The sequence below is a fragment of the Scheffersomyces amazonensis genome, assembly GCF_036850825.1.
Source record: "Scheffersomyces amazonensis strain UFMG-HMD-26.3 chromosome Unknown RJT21scaffold_5, whole genome shotgun sequence".
Taxonomy (NCBI): domain Eukaryota; kingdom Fungi; phylum Ascomycota; class Pichiomycetes; order Serinales; family Debaryomycetaceae; genus Scheffersomyces; species Scheffersomyces amazonensis.
Window position 1 is genome coordinate 1066756 of NW_027042745.1, and position 19233 is coordinate 1085988.

At 32.3% G+C, this 19233-nt stretch overlaps 8 protein-coding genes across 8 annotated transcripts; 5 read left to right on the forward strand and 3 right to left on the reverse strand. All coding sequences in view use genetic code 12, as the record gives it.

The window, feature by feature from the left end:
- Window positions 1-62: 62 nt before the first annotated feature.
- Window positions 63-1769, forward strand: RJT21DRAFT_115387 (uncharacterized protein; the record flags this gene model as incomplete). Its single annotated transcript, XM_064880341.1, has 1 exon — window positions 63-1769. The coding sequence occupies one exon, from the start codon at window positions 63-65 to the stop codon at window positions 1767-1769; it is 1707 nt and encodes a 568-aa protein (XP_064737467.1).
- Window positions 1770-3309: 1540 nt separating this feature from the next.
- Window positions 3310-5073, reverse strand: RJT21DRAFT_48187 (uncharacterized protein). Its single transcript, XM_064884750.1, has one exon. The coding sequence runs from the start codon at window positions 4776-4778 to the stop codon at window positions 3732-3734; it is 1047 nt and encodes a 348-aa protein (XP_064737468.1). The 5' UTR covers window positions 4779-5073; the 3' UTR covers window positions 3310-3731.
- A 4002-nt stretch (window positions 5074-9075) lies between these two features.
- On the forward strand, window positions 9076-10110 carry HGC1 (cyclin; the record flags this gene model as incomplete). The annotated part of the gene is made up of 1 exon (XM_064885520.1): window positions 9076-10110. A coding segment is annotated over one exon (1035 nt), but the record flags the coding sequence as incomplete, so codon positions are not given.
- Window positions 10111-11421: 1311 nt separating this feature from the next.
- On the forward strand, window positions 11422-12087 carry ROT1 (Rot1p; the record flags this gene model as incomplete). Its single annotated transcript, XM_064883044.1, has 1 exon — window positions 11422-12087. The coding sequence occupies one exon, from the start codon at window positions 11422-11424 to the stop codon at window positions 12085-12087; it is 666 nt and encodes a 221-aa protein (XP_064737470.1).
- Window positions 12088-12311: 224 nt separating this feature from the next.
- RJT21DRAFT_48199 (uncharacterized protein) lies at window positions 12312-13352 on the forward strand. Its single transcript, XM_064884751.1, has one exon. It carries the CDS (start codon window positions 12646-12648, stop codon window positions 13309-13311), a length of 666 nt encoding a protein of 221 aa, XP_064737471.1. The 5' UTR covers window positions 12312-12645; the 3' UTR covers window positions 13312-13352.
- RJT21DRAFT_48200 (uncharacterized protein) lies at window positions 13353-14116 on the reverse strand. Its single transcript, XM_064884752.1, has one exon. It carries the CDS (start codon window positions 13975-13977, stop codon window positions 13393-13395), a length of 585 nt encoding a protein of 194 aa, XP_064737472.1. The 5' UTR covers window positions 13978-14116; the 3' UTR covers window positions 13353-13392.
- Window positions 14117-14126: 10 nt separating this feature from the next.
- Window positions 14127-17520, reverse strand: RJT21DRAFT_121990 (uncharacterized protein). Its single transcript, XM_064882265.1, has one exon. The coding sequence runs from the start codon at window positions 17315-17317 to the stop codon at window positions 14177-14179; it is 3141 nt and encodes a 1046-aa protein (XP_064737473.1). The 5' UTR covers window positions 17318-17520; the 3' UTR covers window positions 14127-14176.
- On the forward strand, window positions 17521-19072 carry RJT21DRAFT_121991 (fluoride transporter). Its single transcript, XM_064882266.1, has one exon. It carries the CDS (start codon window positions 17581-17583, stop codon window positions 18757-18759), a length of 1179 nt encoding a protein of 392 aa, XP_064737474.1. The 5' UTR covers window positions 17521-17580; the 3' UTR covers window positions 18760-19072.
- The last annotated feature ends 161 nt before the right edge of the window (window positions 19073-19233 follow it).

Sequence of the window (19233 nt, forward strand, 5' to 3'; positions counted from 1 at the left end):
CGTTATTTGTCCCACGTTCTGATTCTTGTGAGATCATTCATCAGCATCAGCATCTAAATACGATGTCTCGTCTGGAAACAACACCACTTTTAAGTCCTAAGACAACCACATCATCTGTGGCTAGTAGCATTGATGATAGTGAAATAATTAATTATGTCCAACAACGAAGAGTATCAATTGCTTCGGCAGGTAACAATAGAATCCCTGCCAATTTCTCATTAAGAAATGTAACTTCCAATGATCGTCTAACAACAAGTACATCGCATAATTCATTTTTACATAGAAGCAGTGTAAGTGAATTGCTTCATTCAAGTCAGCATTTGGAAGCCGAACCAGAAACAAATCTTCAAACTGAAGTTCAAGTTTTATTGTACTATTCTGTGCCTTTAATTATAACTTTCCTATTACAATACTCATTAACAGTTGCATCAGTTTTCTCAGTTGGCCGTTTAGGATCTAGTGAGCTTGCCGCAGTGAGTTTAAGCTCTATGACGGCTAACATCTCAGGTTATGCTATTATTCAAGGGGTATCGACATGTCTTGATACTCTTTGTGCTCAGGCTTATGGTAGAAAAGATTTTAATACTGTAGGTTTACATTTCATTAGATGTAACTATTTATTACTTTTGTTGTTCATTCCTATGTTTCTCTTGTGGATGTTTGGAGCCGAACCAATATTAATTGCTATCATTGGCGAGGATGAAATTGAATTATGTAAATTAGCTGCAAACTATCTTCGTATTTTAAGCCTTGGTTTACCAGGATTTATTTTATTTGAAAATGCTAAGCATTTCCTTCAAAGTCAAGGTATTTTCCATGCTTCAACTTATGTGCTTTGTGTATGTGCCCCTATGAATGCTCTACTTAACTATATTTTAGTTTGGAATAAGAATATAGGTTTAGGTTTCATTGGTGCACCATTATCAGTTGTTATTACAAATTGGGTAATGTGCATATCCTTATACTGTTACATCTTCTTTGTAAAAGGCTACCAATGTTGGCCAAAGCAACCATTATTTGATGGGGTTTATTTCCGTAATTGGAACAGAATGATAAATTTATCTGTTCCTGGTGTATTAATGGTAGAAGCCGAATGGCTCGCATTTGAAATAATTACTTTCAGTGCATCGAAGTTTGGAACTGAAGTTTTGGCAGCTCAATCAATTGTTAGTACGACGTGTGTTTTAATGTATCAGATACCCTTTGCAATTTCAATAGCTGCTTCTACAAGAATAGCTTGGTATATTGGAGCAGCCTCTATTAAGTCTGCTAAAATTGCAACAAATGCTGTAATTTCAACCTCCTTATCATTGGGAATTTTCAATGCCTCCGTGTTATTTGTGTTTAGAAAATGGTTAGCTGCTCTCTACACCAACGACGAAATAGTTATTCAATTAGCAGCCAAAGTGTTGATTATTGGTGCAATATATCAAATTAATGACTTCTTGTCATGCGCTACTGGTGGAGTATTAAGGGGTCAGGGGCGACAAAAGATCGGAGGTTACTTGAATTTAATTAGCTATTACTTGATAGCCTTACCAAGCGCATTTTTATTTGCATTTTATTTTAAATTGGAATTAGTTGGTCTATGGCTAGGAATGATCATTGCCTTGTTCTTCATCTCAACGTCCCAATACTATTTTGTTTCGATAAGTAATTGGGATAAGATTGTTGACGATAGCATCAATGAAGGTATCTTAGAAGAGGGTCATCTTAACCTTGATGCTCACTCTTTAGTCCCTAGCATGAGTAGTGGAGCATATGTATAATCAAATATTGCAAAGTGGCAAGAGTAAACATTTTGTTACACGTGTGACATGTAACGGTTAAGAGAGCCATTTATTGGAGCCACTTAACACACTCTTATATAAGTACAATAATAGCCAAAATGGACAATAAGTAAATACATGAATAAAACTAAAACACTGTATATAGACACTACCATTTACACATGGTAATTATATTATTTGGTTCACTTTCCGCTTTTATTAAATTCTTTCCTAATTAGTTACAACGGTTCGAAAACTAAGGGGCTTCAAGGCTGGTGTTTTTCTAAGAAACAAAGGAATATATATGGACCACATTTTAGCTAGACCTACAAGTTATATACCACATTCCTATTGACGATTTTTGTAAACCTTATTTAAGTCACTTATTGCTATGTTACATTACTACGGTAAAACAAGTAGAACTGTGGTAAAAGTTTAGCTGTAAGGCTAATTTTTTTCACAACTTCTATCACAGATGAGGCAAAACCCAAATGCGCAAAAAGATAAGATAAAGGGCAGGGAAATAATTCTACGGCTCAATTTGGATGCATCACTTCCCAATTAGGAATACGTCAGATCTTTTTGAACCACACAAATTATTTTCTCAGTCAAATATTTCTATCCTAAAATTGCAATGAAATTACACACATATTTCTTATTCCTGGCTTTTGCTAGTAAAAGCCTACATCGGAATATTCTTGCTACTACATGAATAATGCTATCTAATTGAGATCCTATATACTATTTACGGACTGTAAAATTTTTTTAAAATTTCTTTTTATTTATTGTTTGCATAATGTAGCGAAATATTTTAAATAGGGGGCTAAATACATAGGTTTTACCTACATTTAATCTTGACTTGACTCACCTCATTTCATTTCATCTCTTCTCTTCTGTGTTCCCCCTGCCTTTAAGAATTTATCACCCTTCTTTATCTTATAAATACCACCTTTCCCCTGCAATATTGGGAAACCCTCTCTTTAAAACTTATTCTTTTTTTGAATTAATACTAATTATTTCAGTTTAAAATTCTACTTTACAACTTGACTTTGGTTTATAACAAGAGTTAAGTTCATTTTATCAGACTTTTAATATTCGTTCGCTTTATATCCGTCACAAGACTTAATCAAACTTCAAAACTTCTTTGACTACAATGTTATCTCAATTATTAGCTGTTGGATTATTAGCCGCTCAAGGTTTAGCTGCCAATGTTACTAATGAAACCAACGTCACTGTTACTACTTACGTCGGCGAAGGTGTTTCTTTACAAAGCACTGGTGTTGTTTTAGGTGCCATTGCTGCTGCCATTGCTGCTTTCGGTATTTAAATTATTTAAACTTGAACCACACAAAACCCCCCTTTTTAACTTATTTATAAATTTTGTATTTTTATTCTACGTTACTCACTATTTGAAACTGCAACAATTGATATGTTGCATAGCTACGCAATCATGTTGTCAAGTTTACTTCGTTCTATTTAATTTTCCATACTTCATTCCTTTTAATACATGCTTTTGTTATCTATTATTGCGCCGAAAAATTTCGTAAACTAAAACTGGTTACACAGACGTAATTACACTTTTGTTTTCAGAGATGATAATATTAAAAAATATAATCGGTAGTAATTAGCAACTACCTTCAGCATCAAGCTACCCTTCTTAAATAAATATATTTACCATGTGAACTCTATAATACAATCTAAGATACAACTGAAGTCGCTACAAGCAACGACGTTCTATACATAATTTTAAGAGGTAAGCCTAAACCCAAGTACAAATGTCCCAAGACTATAACATATGCTAGATAATACGAGATGAACTGAAAAAATTTCGTGATTCCATAATAAATTTTATGAGATGAGATGCGAGTGTCCATAATATACAATAAGCAAATCGTCCTTAATCTGATTTACTGTGAAATAATACAATATAATAAATGACCAGTTTTTTCACCTCTATTGTTCTTAGGAATCGAGTTTCGAAGAATATTGCTTATTTGTTTTCTCAAGAGTCTGGATCTTCAAATTGGCATCATCTAATTTCTTTCTCAACTCATCGATTGTTTTATCCTTATCTTCCAATTTATCCAATTCGTTCAAAATGTTTGAACATGTAATTTTAATTGAGCTTTGATTGGATAAAGATCTGATCAATTTAACTTTTTCTTTAAGTGAAAGAACTGATTTTGATTTTGAAGTTGAAGTTAGAATAGTGGTTGCAGACGACGCACCTTCTTTACGTAATTGTCTGTATTTTGTTAATAACTTAGAATACACTTGATAGAAGATTTGACTATTTTTCAATTCTTTTATGTAATCAGCTTTTAAGTTATTATACTTGTTCAATAAATTTTCCGGAAGTTCATCGTCCAAATCAATAATATCATTTAATTGATGCAAAAACTTGTTCTGATTCTTGATTTTCACAATTATGGAACTTAGTTGAACATCTTGTATTTCTTGAGGCGAAGAATTTTTATTCTTTAACTCTTTCTTGACTCCTTCTTTCAATTGGGCAATTTCCTTGTCAATGTTTACTTGAGTATCACTTTTCACGTAATCAGTATTTATATTAATATACTCACCAGAAAAGTTTGGTAATACAGAACGTCGGTAATCTAGATTTTCTTCCTTCCTTGGCTTGTTATGATACTCTTCATGTTCATTCGAAACATATTTACCTGGATAATTGGTTGGTAAGGAGAAATTTGAAGATTCCTGGTAATTATAATTTTGATTCAATTGATTACTAGTCCTTGTGAAATTATCTCTCACTATTTTGAAATCTCTTCTTATATCATCGTCTGATTCTAATTCATCATCGGAATAATCAATAATATTGGGTATGACCAGAGGCGCCCAGGAAGACTTGCGATAATCATTTGGTATATCATAATTTGTTGCGTTGTTGGGTGTATTAAAAGAATATATCGTATTGTTGTAATCTACAGTTGGCTCATTTTGCAATGAAACATTATCTGAATCTTGAGTGCCAAAGATATATTTTAACATTTTTGAAATAATTAATCTCAATTATCACGAATAACCATTTACCCCAGAAATTAAAAAATTTTAGGACCTGAAAATTATGAAAAAATATAGGAAAGTAAGCCAATGAATAACCTGAAATCGTCCGTTCCGACAAAACTTACCAATCTTGATATGAAAAAAAGGGATTTGAAAATAGCACTAGCCAGTTTAGTAAAATAGACCGTCAAAGTATTTAAAAATGGTTTAGTTTATTTTGTTTTGGCTGTATATAAACTTGTGTCCCTGATTGTGATCCCTTTTAAATCGTCTTATCACACGTTTTTATTTGTATTTTAATTCTTTCAAAAGAATCTAGTCCTTACGTCAGGGGATAACGAGACTTAAAATAAATTAAATCGTTAAAGAACTGTACTATTTGTAACATAAGCTTTTTGTTTGTTTATGTTTTGGACCATACTCGGTGTTTGTTCAGAAAATTTATTTTGCGAGCATAGTAAATTTGCGTCTTTTCGGCTTAAGAAGAGCAATACCAATTGATTGATAAACGATAATTGAAAAGCTACAGGCCCATATTTTGCCAATAAAGAGCCCGTAGACTGATTAATACGAACCTAACCAAAGAACAATGAAATTTGGCAATAAAATGCCGTATATTTAGAGAATTTGTCAGGTAATTTGATCACCAACATGACCATTAGCGAATACTCCACAAGCAATTGTAGTATATACTGTAATTCTAGTAGTTTAAATTGCGTATGAACTTTCCTAAATGAAATAAAATCAAAACACATATATGTTAAACAACAATGATAATGTTGAAGTTTAATTGTGTTTGTATCGAGATATTTTCTTTCTTAGAACGCTGGCTAATAAGTAATGCCAGTTAATAGAACAATGGGTCAATTATACCAACAGTACGCACAAGTTACAAGAATACCGAATTACATTAGCTAGAGCATGTGTGAGATCGACCATCCACGCAATTGTCGTAGTCTTCCCCATATAAACATAAACGCTACATCTTGCCATGAGCTGATGCGGCCAACCGTTCAAGAAACAATAGAAAATTTAGGATAATACACAAACAATGGGTGAAGAAAGAGAAGAAACAAACTTATTGATTTTCTGAATACCGTTATGCTGTAGTTATTAGACGAAACCCCGACATCTTTTGAAGTGTTTACAATTATCTCAATTGGTCATTTATAATTATTTTCTTTTAATCTAATGTAGTCCTATTTTCAATTGATCTTTAAAGTTTCTCTTGTCCCTTCATCTAATTTTTTTGACGCTTCTGTAATTAATTACTTTGTCTTGTTTTTCCAGTTCAGTATTCTGTAAATCATAGTAAAGGACAAGATTTTCTACATATTTGCAATTACCGAAAAACTGCTCATAGTATGTTGAATTCAACAAAAACGAGCAGTTTGATTGGTGGAAATGAATCTCAATGTTCCTGGAATATAAACTATCTGCACTTACAAACTCTTTTTTTTTGTCGGTAAGGAGGCCAGATCCGCAAATTAGATTATTTTTTTAGCTTTTTTATTTTATTAGAGTATATTCTATTAGTGGCTCCCTGTTGTGCTTTCGGCTGTACTTCAACTGCGCGCTAAATGAATTGTTTTTGTTTGACGGTTAATATTCCGTATGTACCTTGTTTATTTTTATTCACATTGTTATTTGTTATTGTTAAAATTCATCTATATATTGTCTTTTAAAAAAAGTCGCCTAAAATAGTAGAGTAATTGCTTTTTTAATGAGCTTTGTAGCATTATATATGAAAAGTTCTATTGTTCTTATAAGCTAGCCGTTACATCAAATTGCCAGCATTAGCTAAAGAAAGAGGAAAAACAGTTGCAAATTTTGAATGTCACAAGATTAATGTTGAAAAATCCAACCCATAATCCCAGTTCACCACAAGAGATCAATGGGTACGACATCAGGTCTCATCATATCAAATTTAATCGTCTAAACTCTATATTATGTTTGGATTAACCAAATGAGACAATAAAGTAAATTTTTATTTTTTTTATTTACCTAGACTTGCAATAAGAGACGGTTGATACTGGAGTTAATAACAGATTATGTTATCTTGATTTTGATAATCGTGATTTTAAGAACATGAAGTATAATCTCAAGTAGTTTAAGTGCATCAAGCCACTGTTCAAATTTTTGTCCCTTGGCCTCTAATTTGATCATTTCTTTTTTTCTTTTTAGTTATTTTACATTCTTCGAGAAGAAATCTATAAGTAAAAAGTTTAAATGGAAACATTTATTCTGTGATTTTCGTATATGTTTCCGCGGCTAAAAGCCTATATGTTAATTCCAAGCATGACCGGCAAATAAACTTCAAAAACATAAATATCAATAACAAAGAATTTTCTGACAGTTTAGATAAATTTTAGACATGGTTGGAGTTTCTGATTTGATGAAGAATGCAACGTATATCCTTTTTTTTTGTATAGTTAACTCCCCCTTGCAAATAAAATCACATCAAATTGATGTAAGTATTAACACGAGTAATATTTTATTAACCACGTATGTAGAAAATAAGAACACTTAGCCACTTACGTAGCATTTTGCATTGCATTACCAACGTCTTTCTCTCTTTGATTCTCTGTTTCTTACCTCTTTTATTATTTTAGATGGTCCCCTATAATACCCCATTGTAGTGCGCAAGAATACCCGTAAAAAAATAAATGTTGTCCTTTTTTTTTTCAGCAGTCAGGGGAATATGGATTAGACGAAAAAACTGTTGCCCTTTCCGCACAAGCGACGCCTCATTTCTTTTTTTTCCAGTCAAAGGGTTTGCTCATTCAGGATCAAACAAAAACCCTTCGCTCACGATTCGATTTTACCTTTCTTAGAATTTACTAGGCATGACTCAAGTGTAAATCAATAGCTTATATGCTATGTACGTAAGAAAACATAGTACATGAAAGGTGATAGGACAATGATTCTCCGAAGAATTTGCCTTATGTTTCGTCTCATTTCCAAATGGTCTGAATGTTACACAGTAATGCAGAATTTGCCTGATTTATTTCAATTGTAAGATGGAAATAATAACATTAATAATAATAATAATAATAATAATAATAATAATAATAATAATAATACTAATACTAATACTAATACTAATACTAATACTAATACTAATACTAATACTAATACTAATACTAATAATAAAATAAAATAAAATATTAGTCCTTATACTCTATATTATTATTTGAACAATTAATATATACCGGTGTTGTTATATGACTTGCTTAATCTTACCCTATTAAAAGAAATTTCTTCTGAATAATAAATCAAAGTATTGGATAAACATTCGATGCTAAGTTTATCAGAATAGTGGCACAATGCTTCGATTATAATTCTACAAACATTCAGTGCCATGTAGTGAAAGTGAATGTGCCTACAAATTTGCATGAGAATGAAAATTGAAGGCGGTGTCAAAAGCCCGCCGTCGTATTTACTTCTTATCGATACATAGTTTCCCTAAATATATACCAGATGGTGCAACGACTATGACCGAACCGAAATTACTAGACTATAAGATTCAACTAAATCAAATTTCTTTTCTTAATCCAATGAGAATCAATTACACGTATTGTTTGCAAAAGTGAAAATTAACTTAGAAACTAGCACCATTTTTTTTGCTGCGATTTTGCGTTTGCATTTTGTGAAATAAATATTTTTTATCACTTTTTTTAATTTATTAATTTTTTTTATTTTTATTTTTATTTTGTTGAGAGATACACCTACTCCAAGGCCATTTTCAACTAATGTTTTGTTTGATGTTTTTAATAATTATTTTTATTCAATATAGAGTTTTTTTCAAGTTAATTCAATACTCAATTGATACATATAAATACATGGAGAGATAATTTTTTTTGACTTCAATTTTTGTGATTATATGTTTTTCTGAAGTTTTCAATCTACAACCAAGTGCATTCTTTTTCCTTCGAAGCAGAGTATATAGGTTGTTTTTTTACCTCGTCCCTCCTTTATTTCTGTGTTGTTAAGTTCTTGCCCAAGTTCGGATTGGCAACCAAAACCTTTACCAACTGTCACTCCATTCTTTCATTTCATTCATTTCTTACTAGTTTCTGGTATTCTGGCATCATTGAATTTGGCTTTTTACCTTCTCCTTCATATCCTTAAAGAGCTTATTTTTTGTTTTAATTTCAATTCATTGAGTTACAGAGTTAATTCTTAACTACTTAAATCTTCATTCAATTCCTTTTTGCATTTCAGAATATTTATTCATTAACATTATACTTCATAATACTTAGTCCCAATAATGACAATAGATATGTTTACAACAAGTTATGGAAATCCCTTAACCCCAAGTACACCACCACATATAAAAGCAAATCCATACGTTAAACTGGAAAATGAACAATTCAAGACCTTTATTCAGCTTGATTATCCACTTGAATTGTATGCTAAAGAAATATCAATCCAAACACAGACTTTGGAAGAGTATGGTAAAGAAGTCTCAGAATTCATGATTCGCTTATGTGAGAATTCAAAACCGAATATGGAGTTATATAGACAACAGCCATACCTTACATTTTCAATAAGATTAAAGTTGATTGACTTCTTATTGAAAATGACAATAAGATTGAAGATTTTACCATTTGTGTTTTTCAGAGCAGTCAAACTTTTTGATAGATATTGTTCAAAAAGGATAGTATTGCTAGATCAATCCCAGTTGATAGTGGTTACATGTCTTTGGATAGCTTCAAAGATTCAAGGAGGAAATAATCATTTTGTTAATTTAAACAATAATACTACTAAGATTAAGACCATTAATGATATTGGTTATGGATGCGGTGGGAAATATTTAGGACCAACAGAAAGATTCAGATTACCTAAATTACACGAATTGGTTAAATTATGTGGCGCTAAGTGTAAATATGATGCCAGCATGTTTAAGCAAATGGAATTGCATGTCTTAAATACATTAGAATGGTCGTTGAATGAACCTTATGTTGAAGAATTTATAGTTCAAAGTTTTGAATTTAATAACTTCAATAGCATTGACAATGAGTTTTTTAAAGTCAAGGAATTTTTAAGTTACTTGTCATTATACTCGTATGAATTAATTGACGTGGAGGCACTTGAATTAAGTCAAGTCATGGTAGATATAATCAATGAAACTTTCAAACTTACTGTAAACAGTAAAGATTATCAAGTCATCAACGATGAACACGATTTACCTAGCATTGACCCTACTAAATACAGATTCATCAAGAAAAATTTGATTAAATCAGTTTTAAGTGCTTCTGAATATATTGTCAAATTATTCAATTCAAAGGGTCCCCAATACTTTTATCATCAAATTCATGCTTTATATAAAATACCCACTAATCTACAACCTCCACATTCCGTTCCCAATACCCATCAACAATTTATAACGGCTACCACTTGTTCACCTCCTGATTCCATTCCGTTTAAGAGAAATAGAACAGATTCGAATAACAGTACAGAGTCACCTCCCATTAAGGTAAATAACTGTTCATCTCCTATAAAAATCTACACTCCTAATAGTTCTACAGCAAACGTTTCTTCACCATATACGAAGATTCAACAACATATTCAGTTCCCATCATATTCATTTAATTCTCCTGTATCCCAACCTCCGTCTGCACCTGTACCTATAATTGCCGCTAAAGTGAAAAGTAGTAACTCCAATAATAAATTCTACAGATTACCTTCTATAAACACTAATCAAAATCATCACCACAACAATTCTCAAGCCAGTATTAATTCTTGTGCTAGTTGTTCGACTAGAGAAGATATCAGTATGCTTGATGTATTTGAAATAGATTATCACCGAAAATATAATGGTACTCCTGCTAGTGACAATGATTCTCCATTGTTCCCAATAATGAAGCCTACATCAATTTCCGACTAACCTCACTTTTCATTTTTTTTGTACACTATTGTCTTTTGCGACGTATGGTTTGGCTACTATTTAATTTAAACATATTTTTATAATTCTTATGCATTCTCCCATAAATATTCGATTCCTTTGGTTAGCATGGAAACTCGAATTAAATTACATATATATATAGGTAACTGTGTGTATCATAATTTTTCTACTTCAACATAGTTCAACATTTAATTTTAATAAAAGTCCGTGAATTTAAAACCCATAATTAGTACTAAATTCTTTGTGCACTTTTCACCTGAGACATTTGACAATAGCCGTTGTATCGTCATATTACTTCCTCGTCTAGACAATTGACCATAGTAAGTAAAAGAGTAAAAGCAGATCATGTGATCAACGCGAAGATTTTTTTTTTCCTGTTTGTTTCTTTTTCTTTTTCTATTTTTATTTTGGACCATCTTAACAGGGGGATAACACAAAGGGCAGTGCAAACACATTGGAAAGCAAAGCATTCATAGACACTTGAAGTGAACAATCTCTTACTAGTTCCCATACACTTAGGCCTACTATATAGACACAGGATTATAAGAGGTACGATAACTACTTCATTTAGTCTGTTTTAGTCACTAGTTCTTACCACATATATCGATTGCTTCAACACATTCGTTTAACGATCTTTTCAATATGGTATATTCCAGAATAAACTCATTACTTATAACGGGAGTATTGTTCCTTTTATCTCTAATTGTGGCCGACCCTAATATGGCTGAATTAGAAGGTACATGGACTTCCAAATCAAATACAGTATTCACTGGTCCTGGATTTTACGATCCAGTTGATGAATTATTAATAGAGCCTGATTTACCAGGTATATCATATTCTTTCACTGCTGATGGTCACTATGAAGAAGCTTTGTATAGAGTTGTACCAAATCCTCAAAATCATAGTTGTCCTGTCGCATCTGTAACATATCAACATGGTACTTACAAATTATTAAGTAATGGTTCATTAGTGTTAACTCCAATAGCTGTTGATGGAAGACAACTATTGAGTGAACCTTGTGGTCAATACCCAGACAAGTCAACTTATACTAGATACGTTCAGGCTACTTGGTTTAAAACATATCAAGTTTATATTGATTCCTATAATGGTAGATATGCTTTACAAATCTATCAATTTGATGGTTCAATGATGCAGCCATTATATTTAGCTTATAAACCACCTTTAATGTTACCCACTTATGCTTTGAATCCTACTGATAAAGCCTCTGAATCATCATCTTCATTAAGAAGAAGAGTTAAGAGATCTCTTGAAAACCAATACAGAACAAATGCCATAAGAGACAGTTCTAATGAAAAGTTCGATTTCTATTGGTATATCTCTGTAGCTTGTTTGGCTTCAGCTTCAGCTTTTATGTTTTTAAAGTAAATATCATCAATGTAAATTATCTATTGGAGAATATATTAGTAGATACGACTATGGATATTATAGTGTAGACACTGTAGAAGGCGATACTGAGCATATTACATACACAATGCTCATCAGAGTACAGCATGCGTTGCGATGACTCTTGAATCTAGCAAGAAAAGCGGTTCTGGAGACATTACAACTACTCGTTGGTCATACTTACAATGGAGATCGCTCACCCTAGTGTACATAAAGCATAAAATTTTTTTTTATAAACGGTTCGACCCTTACTGTTATATATCGCAATAAATCTACATAAGCATACATAGCAATGACTGACAGGAGTAACTCAAATAGAATTATATTATATTTAACGGCTCAAGGATCTCGAAGCCCAATAGAGTGGTAGAGAATTTAGATTACAAAGATCCGGACTCAGATTCCCAATTAGGCAATGCGCCTAACTTATCGATAACTGATATTAATGAATTAATTTACGAATAATTTTTATATTACCATGGGGAAAGTCCTTTAATTAACAGTAATAGATACTCATAGAAAGGATCGACTAAGGTAGATATGTATATTCCAAAACACTACTTAGAAGAAGATTGGGAACAGGCGCAATATCTTATTGAACACTATCCCTTGGCAACGGTAGTCACTTCATTTGGAGAAGAAGGTATTATTGCCAATCATTTCCCATTATTGTATAAGGAAGATAAAGAGACAGGAAAGAAATACCTCATTGCCCATATAGCTAAAAAGAATCATCAGATACCTTCATTGCAACAAAATGATGATATTCTTGTGATATTTCAATCTCATAACTCCTACATATCGCCCAGTTACTATCCAACTAAAGCAGAAACCCATAAGTTTGTACCTACGTGGGATTTTGCTAGTGTTCATATTAAAGGTAAATCTAGATTGATTGACGATTTCGATTTTGTCAGAGATCAATTAAATGCTTTGACTACTCAACAAGAAAAAGGTAGAGCAGAACCTTGGAAGGTTAGTGAAGCCCCTGAACCATATTTGAAAGCCATGCAAAAGGCTATTATTGGGTTAGAGATTGAAATAGATAGCTTCCTGTGTAAATACAAATTTGAACAAGCTATGCCTAGAAAAGAAATAGACGGAGTAATTAAAGGTCTTGCTGAAGATAAGTTACCAGAAGTATCGGAATTAACCAAGACTGCCAATGAAAGAGCTGAACTTAAAAAGTCTAAAGCAACAAATTGATATTAGTTATATTTAAATTGATTCTAGAAATACATAAACTTTTGTTATAATACACATTACCGTTAACTTGAACCGAGTACTCTAGTAAGGGGTGAATCTATTTCCACCCCTAAATCCACCTCTACCTCTTCCTCTTCCTCTGGCACCTCTACCACCTCTACCACCTCTACCACCTCTCGAAGATCCTCCTCTATTAGTGGTACTTATACCTGGTATATTTGTTCTTTTAGCAGTAACTTTTAATTCTCTTTCTCTGAATGTACTACCATCCAATGTAGCAACGGCTTTATTAACAGCATCATAATCAGCAAATTCAAGATATGCAAAACCCTTTGGTTGACCTGTAAATCTATTCATTAATATTGTTACTCTTTGAACATTACCCACGGTACCAAAATGTTCTCTTAATTCATAAGGAGTAGCACCATAATCAACATTTCCAATATAAACAGATCTAGCATCAATATCTCTTTTTTCTTCATCAGTTTGTGGTGCTGGATGTCCTGATTCACTGTTTAATTCGGCTCGCAATCTTTGAGCTTGCTTATCCAATTCTTCCAATCTTTGACTATCTTCATCATTAGATACAGCATGAACTGGCTCAGATACTGGAACCTCAGATTCAGTTACAATTCCTTGACTATCAACTGGTATATCGTCCGACATGTCTTGGATATATATTATATGATGATTAAGTATAGCTCTAAAGCAAAGACTGTTTTTCAGCAGTGTTTTTCTTTTTTCTTTTGTTATAGATCGGTCTGCTGCTCTGGCTTATATACAGAACAGCTTAAAAAGTTTCATAACTGTTTTAATTAATAAATAAATATTTTGCATTAAATTACTGATACGAAATTTCTAAATACTAAAACGGATCACCAGGGATATTCCGTTCTCTATTTAATGTTTTGGATATACCGTTGATTTTAATACTACGAGTAGCTGTCCCATTTGTTGAAGAAGGTATATTGGTAGGTCCAATAACCCCATTTGCAGTCGATCCATAATCTCTCTTACGACCTTTTCTCTTTCTCTTTCCATGTAAGGGTAATAACATATCTGATTCAGTTCGGAGCATATCTAAATCAGTCTCATATCCTACATCATATGCTCTATCATAATCCTCACTATCGTCATCAGTCAATACTCTCATAAAGCTAGATTCAGCTCGAGGAAAGGTAGAATCATTATCAAACAGATACGGTTTGTCAAGACTGTTTCGACTACGTCCCAAACAGAAAATAGCTCCTAGCAATACAAGACCAAAAATGGCTAAACCTAAGATTACACCAACACCAATACTTATAAATCCAAGATGAATATCTAGGAAATTGTCTTTCTTTTTCTCGAGCCATTTTAAGTTCAAAGGCTTTTCAATTAAGAAAACACAAGAACCTTCAAGATAATTGGGGGCAGTACAACCATAATTGATTAATCTAACTTCATGATCTTTGTTATATGATAAAGCACCAATTTCAGAACTATTAAAATTGTGTTCTTTCAATTTTAAATATAATTTATCATTCTTGTGATCTCTATAACATGCTAAGGATGTATTAGTTAAGTTGGTACTTATAATAAATTCAGTGGAATTACTATGATATGATTTATCGCCGACACAATCCATTAAAGTTCCCATTTGATCATTAGGAATTAAATGAAACTCAAGAAATTCTAATAGTCTTGTAAATTCAGTAGTAATATTGAAATCTCTTAATGATTCAGGACTAGGAACCAATAGAGAATAATGATTTGTATGGTTTCCTTTCAATCCTAAAGCTTTACTGACTTTGGGAAACAATTCAATAAGATCAAGTATTGAATATCCTGGGTAGTTCTCATTAATTGTAGTTTTGATTAGATCAACAAATGGAATGGAAAAGTCTTGTGGCAAAATTACTTTATTAATAATATGAATCACTCCTTCATTGAAAAGTATATCTGAATTCAATGGTAATGAAACTTGAGAGTTATTCAAGCTTATAACGTGATCATACCCACCTTTAAAGGAATAATTCTCTACAGTCACTGGACTTCCATTAAGATTGGTGACAGTAACCAGTTTATTTTCGCCATCAAGTTCATCAAGTCCAAAATCAGAATATATAGTATCTTCAATGAACATACCTTGTAATACATTCCGGAATAAAGCAGGATTCGATTCCAAATAGTTCAAAACTAAGCCTAAATCTTTCCATGATCCATGTGAATGATAATTACTGCCACATGGTAAAAATACCGAATAACCTTTATTATTCTCATCAAGTGAGAACAAATTAAAATCACTAAGATATTGCATTGTAGTAAGACAAGTTTCTTGATCGATTCTTATATGTTCTAAATGTCTATGAATTGAACCATCTGACATTAAAGCCCCTACTGAATGTTTAAAAGAATCAGGAGTACTTATTTCAGAATCTGCTATGTAAACCATAGTATTGTTTCCTAAATCGATTGGTATATCTGATATATCAATATCATCATTTAATGTGGTACGATATTCACCATCGTATTTTGAGGATGATAATTTAAGTTTAAAACAACCCCCTATTCTTTTCTTGGAACATAATTTCGAATCAAGTAATTTATGATATTCTTTTGATTCTACTGTTATATTGGACAAATCTACAGGTTCCTCAGCAAACTGATAAAGTAAATTTTGCTTAGAACTGAACGAATAAGTCATGAAATCTCCTTCATCATCATCATCCATTATATCATCTTTTTGATCTCTTTCTATGAATAAAGTTTGATTGCTCGTTGATCCGTCTATGAGATACTCAAGTGATCTGAAAGTCAATTCTTTCACAAAATTAGAGAAATGTAAAGCAAATAGACCCTTTCTGGGTATCATAGATACTGTAGGGATATTCAAACTTTGAAAGAATTTATGATGTTTCGGTAAGGAGTCAATACCGAATATATGTACAGCTGCATCAGAAGCAAGATATGAAGCTATGCTTTTTATTTTATCATTAACAATTATAGATGTTTGATTTAATTTAATCAAATATGATGAACTTTTATCTATGCTGGCATGCAGCTTTTTAGTAGTAGTACCATTTGCACCAAATATTAAGTCTTTCAATATGTGATGCTTAAGCAACGAAAATATATCGTTTTCCACCTCTACAAAGGCTTCATCAGTAGTAGCAAACTTAGTACTGTTTAGTGAATGAAATGATGATAAATAGTATCGTTCTTGAAGGGGTGATAAAGATTTCTTAATCACTTCGTCGTTAGGTATAAATATGGTTTGGGCACCTCTAAAGAATTCTTCACAAGTATCTGGGAAAACATTTGAAGGAGGCTCTTGATCAGAATTCTTCTTCTTTTTCTTCTTTTTCGTTTTCTTATTCTTTTTACCAGATTCTTCATACTCTTCAGAGAAGACCAGTTGAAATAATTGTTTTACAAATGATATTTTTTGACCATTTAATTCATAGGATGAGTCGTCTAACAATATATCACATATGCTGGATTTGGAAGGTAGTAAATGTTCTATGCCTTGAATGAAAGAATATTGATGTTTGGCATAAATGTCGGGATCTACAATTGCTGAGACATTATCCACCACATATTCATATGTTTGTAAATCAGGTACAATACTTAAAGTATAATTTCTTTTATCCAGTAGTCTGTATAATGTATTGAGGACCATTTCTCTTTCATCTGAGTACCCTACTCTGAACTTTTGGTTGACGATATATCGTAGAAGTTCATTGTTATCAAAATCGTCTATTTGAGATTCGATAAAGGCCAGATTTATTGGAGCAAATAAAGTTATATTATTTAAGCTATTTATTATAGGTACTAATCCCTTTCGTTGTATATACCTTAAGAAATATGAATATTGAGCTTGTGATGAAAGTATATCTATTATAGTAGATGGTGTTTCTGTGGGGTCTAATGATGTTGTGGATGGTTCTTGAATTATAGTGGGAGTCTCAGAAGCTAAAACTCCTAGTAGAAATATCACTAATGTAACTAGTGTACTAGAGTACATATTTGTAGTCTGAAAACCTCCTAACAACTATTTACTATCCTATGGTTGCAATTTCAAAATTAAACATTGTAACTAGTATACACTCGGGTAATGATGTTTGGAACCTTTGGTGATAGCACGACTCGGCTACAACCCGAGCCAGCGCTATTCTTTCTCGGAGTGTAATGACTCAAAAATAGCCGGCTTACGTCAAAAACTCTTTCTTGCCGATTATATGTATACAGCATATATAACATCCGATGAATGAAGTGTAACGAGCGAAGATGATTCCAGAAGATACAACAGACATCGAACAATCCAATGAGGATATGTCTAATGATAGCAGTATGTCTAATAGAAGACGTAATGTTGAAGATGAGCTTCATGAGCTCGAAGCCGCATCACTTCAAGAATCTCTTCCTGAGGGTTTTAATGTTGATGAGACTGAAAAGGGATTTAAACGTCCTAAATATCATAAGATAATATTAGACAAGAGTCATAAATATTTTCCTGTACTTTTAAATATTGTTAATGGTGCTATTTGGGGAGTATTGGCAAGAAAAGGATTAATGGTATTAACTTCTTATCCAGGTTCTTATCTTCCCGGAGTTCTTTGGGCAAATTTTGGTGCTTGTATAGTTATGGGTATCGCTGTCAATAGTTCAAAAATATGGGATATCTTATTAGAAAATCATCCCAATGATTACCCAAATAAAGCATCAATTCCCTTATATACTGGGATTACTACTGGATTTTGCGGAACCTTTTCATCTTTTTCTACGGTTATTGTAGAAGCATTCAATAAAGCTGCAAATACTGAAATTGGTGTTTATTATGATTATCCTAATGCTGGTTATGGTGTAATGGAATTTCTTGCTGTTATTTGCATCCAATTTGGGTTATCAGGTGCAGGGTTTCATATTGGTAGACATCTAACTGAGGTATTAGATGAATTCCTGCCGGTCATGACCAAGAGAAACTACAAAATTATTGAAAGATTATCAATTATTATTGGAGCAGCTACTTTTATAGTCAATTGTGTTTTGATAGGTGTTTTGGATTCGTGGAGGTCATGGACATTCGCAATCTTTTTTGCACCTTTCGGAGCATTATTGAGATTCTATCTTTCGAAATATTTGAATTCCAAGGTGAAAAATTTCCCATTGGGAACATTTACTGCCAATTTTGTTGGTACTTTATTGTTAGGGATTTTTAATTTGTTAGCAAGAGCGAGAGGTATTAATATGAGTCTTATTTCATGCCATGTTTTAATGGGTTTGGATGATGGATTTTGCGGTGCCTTAACTACTGTGAGTACATTCATAGTAGAATTATTTGGATTGAGAACTTTACATTCCTATAGATATGGTATTTTCTCAGTCATGGGAAGTTTTATTGCCATTGTTTTGATCTTAGGATCATACAATTGGTCCGTTGGTTTAACTTCACCTATCTGTTCTTAGATGAATTAGTTGGAATATCATTATAAAACATTCCAACGTCTTAACCGGTTTAGCGATCGTACATTACAACTGCAAACCAAATTATATTAGATGATTTGTAAAACATTAGATTTACATTTGACGAGTATATTTTCATAATATTCTCTTTTCTTTTTATTTTTTAGATTGGTTTTATTGATTTTTAATAAATAATCAAAGGGTCAAATCATGAACAGTCAAGCTTAGTATGTAATTCTTATCTCTTACAATTCTCATCTCTTTTACATTCATAACCTGTCACATGAGACTATTAGCTTATGAGCTTATGAGCATTGAGCATTTAACTCCTATAATTAGCTCCTATAATTAACTCGTCTAGGTTACCCAGTCGTAATTAGCTCAAATAGTTTCCCTTTTGAATTGGCTAATAGCTCATTTAGGCTATTCTGGTAATTGAGCAAATTGTTGCAATTATTTTTTTGCACATCTTTAAAT